Genomic DNA, 6,000 nt, shown 5'->3' on the forward strand with positions numbered 1-6,000 from the left:
GAGGGGACAAAGTGAAGTGAGTGCTCGGGGGGGTGGATGCGTGGCTACCTGGATGATGGGTGGATAGCAGAATGAGGGAGGATGGATGCATGGCCTAGGGAGAAGATGGATGGGTGGATGGACCGACGGACAGGTAGACCAACAGGTGGGAGGGATGTGGGCACAGTGAAAACGGAGGGGTAGTTGGTGGGAAATCAGTCAGGTTTGGAAGGTGGCTTCATGGAGTGGTTCCAGGTTCTTCACAGGGGATCTAGGGATTGCCAAGCTAGGGCCTGGGGACTGTAGTCTTGGCTCTCCAACGTGACTCCTTGGCCGATGCCTTCCTGCGCAGGTCTGGCCCCCATGGTGAGTGACACGGACAAGAAGCCCTTCACCGCCATCCTGTACGGCAACGGGCCTGGCTACAAGGTGGTAGGCGGTGAGCGAGAGAACGTCTCCATGGTGGACTATGGTGAGATTGCCCAAATCCGGGGCAGGGAAGGTGCAGGGCGCCCCGTGGGGATGGGCCTGGGAACACTGTAGCCTCGTGGCCAAGGTCAGGGGGCTCCATATAGCCAGGACTGGAGTCAGAACATCTCGAGTCAAATCCCCTTCTGCCATTGAGCAGCTCTGTGACCTTGGGCATGCAGTTTTGCCTTTCTCAGCTTCCCTTTCTTCTGTAAAAGAGTTCTACCTCCCAAGGTTGTCTGAGGGACTAAGTGGGTCTGGAGAACTTAACGTGCCCGGCATCTGTTGCTGTTAGACTGTCGTTTTTACTGGCTACGTAATTCCCCAAATCCGAGCCTTCTCGGTGTACTCATCCAGTTCCATATTGTTGACCGTTCACTGGCTCACGATGGCCCCAGTAGTCCTTGGGGGTCTAGCTATGCCGCCAATGGCAAGAGGCTCTCCTGGGTTGACTCTTCAGGGATTTTTCTCTTCTGGGGGTCGAGAGGGCAGTCTTCTGTATCAGAACAGACCCAGCCCCAAATCCTGTGGCCCTTGTACAAAGTGACAGCCCTGCCCTGAGCCTCTGTGTCCTCAATAAGAGGAGAGCCTTCGAGCCGCCTGGAAGGGCAGGGAGAAGCGGCTGCAGAGCCCAGCCCCCCGGCAGGCTCTCAGCAAGTGTTTCTTCTGGCCGGCAGCTCACAACAACTACCAGGCGCAGTCCGCCGTGCCCCTGCGCCATGAGACCCACGGTGGGGAGGACGTAGCAGTCTTTGCCAAGGGGCCCATGGCACACCTGCTGCACGGTGTCCACGAGCAGAACTACATTCCCCACGTGATGGCTTACGCGGCCTGCATCGGTGCCAACCAGGACCACTGTGCCTCGGCCAGCTCGGCAGGTGGCCCTTCTCCAGGCCCCCTGCTCCTCCTGCTGACCCTGCTCCCCTTGGGCATCCTATTCTGAGGGCCCAGGGCCCAGACACCCACCAGCCTATGACGGATGGCCAGCCTCCCTCTCTCAGCGCGGCCCACCGCCTGGGAGCCCGCACCTCAAGGGCCAGGTAGGCAGGGACCTTCACAGCCTCTACAGATGCCAGAAAGAGGACCCAGGAAACCAAAGTCTGCTGCCCACCTCGCTCCTCTCTGGAATCCTCCACTGGGGCCAGACCAGTTCCTGGCCTCTGGCCTCTGCTTCTTCCCTGCTGCCCCTTTGGCCAACAGAGAAGGTTTCTCTGGGCAGGCAGAGGACGTAGACTGCAGAAATTCTCAAAGCATCTTATTTTTCTAGCAAACACATTTCTCCAGACCTGGAGGCCCTGGAGCTTCCACGGAACATTCCGGATCTGATCTTCCCACTCCCCCTCCCCTTTTGGAACCACCAGGCCCCATCGTGCTCATGTCCATGCACCTGCTGGGAGACCTGGTTCTTCTCTGCAGGAGGGGGGTTTGCTCACTCATTCCAGGGCCGCTGGGGGCTCCCAGGAAGTGAACTGGGACTGGCCATCTGACCCCAGGGCTTCCTGGGCTAGGAAGACGATCCTGGACAGGCAGACATTTCTCAGCTCTTGACACACATGCCCACTCCTCTCTGAGGGAACACTCCTGTTTGAAACAGCAAAAAAAAAAAAAAAAAATTTTTTTTTCTCTTTTTGGTGTTGGTTAAAAGGGAACACAAAACATTTAAATAAAACTTTCCAAATATTTCTGAGGACAGAACTGAGTCTTTGTGGTCAGTGAGGAAGAGAAAGAAACAAGCTTGGTTTCTCTGGGAGAGAACTGGACTCTGGGCCCAGGAATGCGGGTGGTGTCGGGCCAGGAGGAAGGGGCCGCCTGCTGACCTGGGGGCTTCATCACTCAGTACCTGCGTGACTTTGGACAAATTGCTTTGTATCTGTGTCTCCATTTTCTTAACGATAAAATGGGACACAGCCCAGTCCTGGGTTGCTGTGAGAATCCAAGAAGCCTCTGGGCCCTGAAGCCCACAGCAAGAAGGCCTCCAAGGGCCCTATGACACCCTTGTCACACAGACAGAGCCACACGCCCTGGCCCAGTGGAACTCATTCATTCATTCATTCAACAAATCCATCTGACCCTTGGACAACCAGGTTTGAATTGCATGGGTCCACTTACATACAGATTGTTTTGGATAAATACAGTTCTGTAACTGTATTTTCCTTACCGATTTCTTTTTTTAATATAATTTATAAAAAAGATTTTTTTAATTTATTTGACAGAGAGAGATCCCAAGTAGGCAGACAGGCAGGCAGAGGGAGAAGGAGAAGCAGGCTCCCTGCTGGAGCACGGAGCCCAATGCAGGGCTTGATCCCAGGACCCTGGGATCATGACCCGAGCTGAAGGCAGATGCTTAACCAACTGAGCCACCCAGGCGCCCCTTCCTTATGACTTCTAATAACATTTTCATTCCTCTACCTGACTTTATTGTAAGAATATAGTCTATATTACATATAATATACAAAATATGTGTTAATTGACTGCTTATATTATCAGTAAGGCTTCCAGTCAGTAGGAGGCTGTTTGTAGTTCAATTTGGGGGGAGTTGGCACCCCTTGCCTTCGTGTTCAAGGGTCGACTGCGTTGAGCAGGCGCTAGGCACTGTAGCAGGTCTTATGAATATTGTGGAGAACCACACAGACCTACCCCTTGCCTTCAAAGAGCTTCAGCCTGGCTTGGCGATTGTGATCTCTTTTCCATTCCCGATTATCAGGCCTGGGTACTAGACTTAGGATTGCACCTGACATTGGGATATACCGGGTCCCCAGATTTGCTCCTTGCCTTATTGCAATGACAGTCCTTATAATGGTAATCATCATAATCATTCACATTGATCACTTAACCATCTGCCAAGCTCTGTGCTTGATGCTTTGTATGGATTCAGTTCATTTGACCCTCACTAGGAAGTAGGCCCCTGTCGTCCACATGTGTAGATGAGGAGACCGAGGGTGCACGAGGTGGTGTGATTGCTCAACGTCCCCCAAGTTGTGGGGCTGGGATTTGAGTCCAGGTACGTTCCATTCCAAAGCTCCTATACTTAATGACATCCTTCATTTGTTTATAATACATTTCCAACCTCCTGCCAACACGGTTCTGACGCAGCCAGTACGAGTGACTCAACACACGGGTCAAGTGTGAACTCGGAAAGCTGAGAGACCATGTCTGAAGGGGGCCCTCCAGGGAGAAAATGCAATCGAGCGGGTTTCTGTCTGAACTTCCCGACAGTCCTGACAAGAAGGGAGGCACAGCCATGCCGATGCCAGGTTAGAAAATTTAAACTACATGCTCCCGTTCTTACCGGGGCAAAGAGTCCCCAGCCTTCCTGATTTTTGTCCTATCTCTACTACTATTTCCTAAACACTTGTTTAAATCCACAGGTGAGCAGTCAAGTTTTGAAAGTTCACCAGCACCACACCTGAAATCAACTTACGTGTCTCAGGGTGCAAACTGTACTTTGTGTCTTAGGTTGGGTTTTCCAAGGGCAGACCCTGAGATGTACATGCAAGTGGTTTCTAAGAGGAGCCCAGAAGGCCCCAGGGGGGGAGTGGGGAAATGGGACAGGGAAAGGAAGGAAGCTGATAAAAGGTAAGTTATGAGGGCCGCCTGGGTGGCTCAGTCGGTTAAGCGCCTGCCTTCGGCTCACGTCATGATCCCAGGGTCCTGGGATCGAGCCCTGCATCGGGCTCCCTGCTCGGCAGGAAGCCTGCTTCTCCCTCTCCCACTCGCCCTGCTTGTGTTCCCTTTCTCGCTGTGTCTCTCTCTGTCAAATAAACTCTTTAAAAAAAAAAAAAAGGTTTAAGTTGTGAAGCAGATCGCCATCAGGGGCAACTAGGGCTCAAGCCCACCCGGGGCCACCGGCAGACCCCATAGAGGATGCACCTCAATCCTCCCGCCGCCGGGTGAGGGAGCTGGGGCATTTATTCCCCACTCCTCCTCCACTGGCCAAGGGCTGCTTCCTGGAAAGAGAACACTCTGGCACTTCCCAACCTGCCCTTGAAGGGCTGAGAGAGTCCCCCTCCCCCCAGGCATGTGCTGGAACATTAAATGCTCAGAGGATACAAAGAGGGCAGCAACAGCATCTGTTAGACTTTGGAAACACCGAGTGGGTTGGAAAGCAGGGACCGGGAGTCTGAGAGATGGGGGAGCACGTCTCTATGAACTAGGGACAGTTCTTTAACTTTCCTACACCTGAATGGAGGGTGCCCAGTGCAGTGCTGAGCACATAATGAGCATTAGCTCCCACGAGGAGCAGGGAGTTCTTCCCACCCAGAATCTGTGCCGTGGGCTTCAAGATGAATCCATGGTGCTCGGGCACCCCAGGCTCCCCTCACCCAAGCTGGGCCCCCGCACTCTCAGGTCACTTGTCACCTTTATTGTAACTAGTCCGTGCCAGGGAGCGAGGCAGAGGTCCCAGCCCCACCCACCGGCACCCATTAGAAGCTAAGGGTGACCGTCTGCCTCCAGCACCGGTTCCCAGCGCCCTCAGATACTTTCTCAGGGAGGAAGAACAAAGAGGGGCTGACAAATCCACCTCTCTTCATCCACATAACCCTGTCTTCTGTTTAAGATAAATCCAGAATGTAACACAATGAGTTTATTTCTATCTCAAACATCTGGTGGTACCTCTGATCAGGTGCCAGGGACCCAGGCTCTTTCCACCTTGTGGCTCTGCCCTCCTCCGAATCCTGAAAGCTCTGTCTCAGCAGAACTACTGAAATTCTGTGAGCAGCGCATCAATGGGGGGGGGGGGGCTTGAGGGATAGAGACCCTTTTTAACCACTTCCTCCTGAAAGTGACACATCACTTCCATTCATGATCTGTTGGTGAAAACTAGTCATATGACCCCGCCTAGATGCACAAGAGGCTAGGAAATGAAGTCTCTCTGGCTTTTTCAAAAAAATGGGAAGATCTGGCCAGTATTGTACCGCATATCTGCAAGATAATGGCTGATCAGAGCCAAGAGATGGCTGCGCATCCAGGGTACGGCTGTCCCATTTGCCACAGCCCCCAGCACTCTGTTCTCTTACACTAAACCCCTTAGGACATACGCTACCCTCTGGTTCCAGCGGAGCCCGAGCTCATGGCCCCTAATTCACTCTGGGAACAGGTGAGGCTCTGTCCTCGGAAAGCTCCTGTCTCACGAGACAGATTGCCAGAAGCCATCCCACTGCAGCGGGGGAGCTAGAAGCTGTGGGGGCAAGGAGGGGGCGCTTAACTGGCAGGGGGCATGGCAGGGCAGGCACAGAGACAGAGAAGGCAACAAGTGAGCTGGGGCCTGACAGGCCAAGGAGCACTGAGGCAGGACATGGGGGTACAGAGGGGACTTCGGAGGACATCGTGGGGACAGATGGGCAGGAAGCTCTTAATGCCATTCCTAGAAGCTGCAGGTGGACCGTGAGCACCTGGGGAGCTGGGGAGTGAGCATCATTTTTGAAAGATCATCTTGGCTGTCCAAGGAAACTGCTAGAGTAGACCAGGCAGAAGAAACCAGGGCCCTGGAGATGGGGAGAGGGGTAGCAAACCCCCAATATGGGCCTAAGAGTCCCACCCCTGTTTGTCAAG

The 6,000-nt window shown here is 53.6% G+C and overlaps 1 protein-coding gene across 2 annotated transcripts in view; it reads left to right on the top strand.

Annotated features, from left to right (window-relative positions):
* Positions 1 to 2,127, top strand: part of ALPL (alkaline phosphatase, biomineralization associated) — a 54,919-nt gene extending 52,792 nt beyond the window's left edge. For both annotated transcript variants that reach the window (XM_027572523.1, XM_027572533.1), the window contains 2 exons: positions 332 to 451; positions 1,125 to 2,127. In XM_027572523.1, the coding sequence (XP_027428324.1) occupies positions 332 to 451; positions 1,125 to 1,390 (386 nt within the window). In that variant the 3' untranslated portion in view covers positions 1,391 to 2,127. The remainder of the gene's footprint in view (positions 1 to 331; positions 452 to 1,124) is intronic.
* The last annotated feature ends 3,873 nt before the right edge of the window (positions 2,128 to 6,000 follow it).

Source organism: Zalophus californianus, chromosome 4, assembly GCF_009762305.2.
Source record: "Zalophus californianus isolate mZalCal1 chromosome 4, mZalCal1.pri.v2, whole genome shotgun sequence".
In the NCBI taxonomy this organism is placed as follows: domain Eukaryota; kingdom Metazoa; phylum Chordata; class Mammalia; order Carnivora; family Otariidae; genus Zalophus; species Zalophus californianus.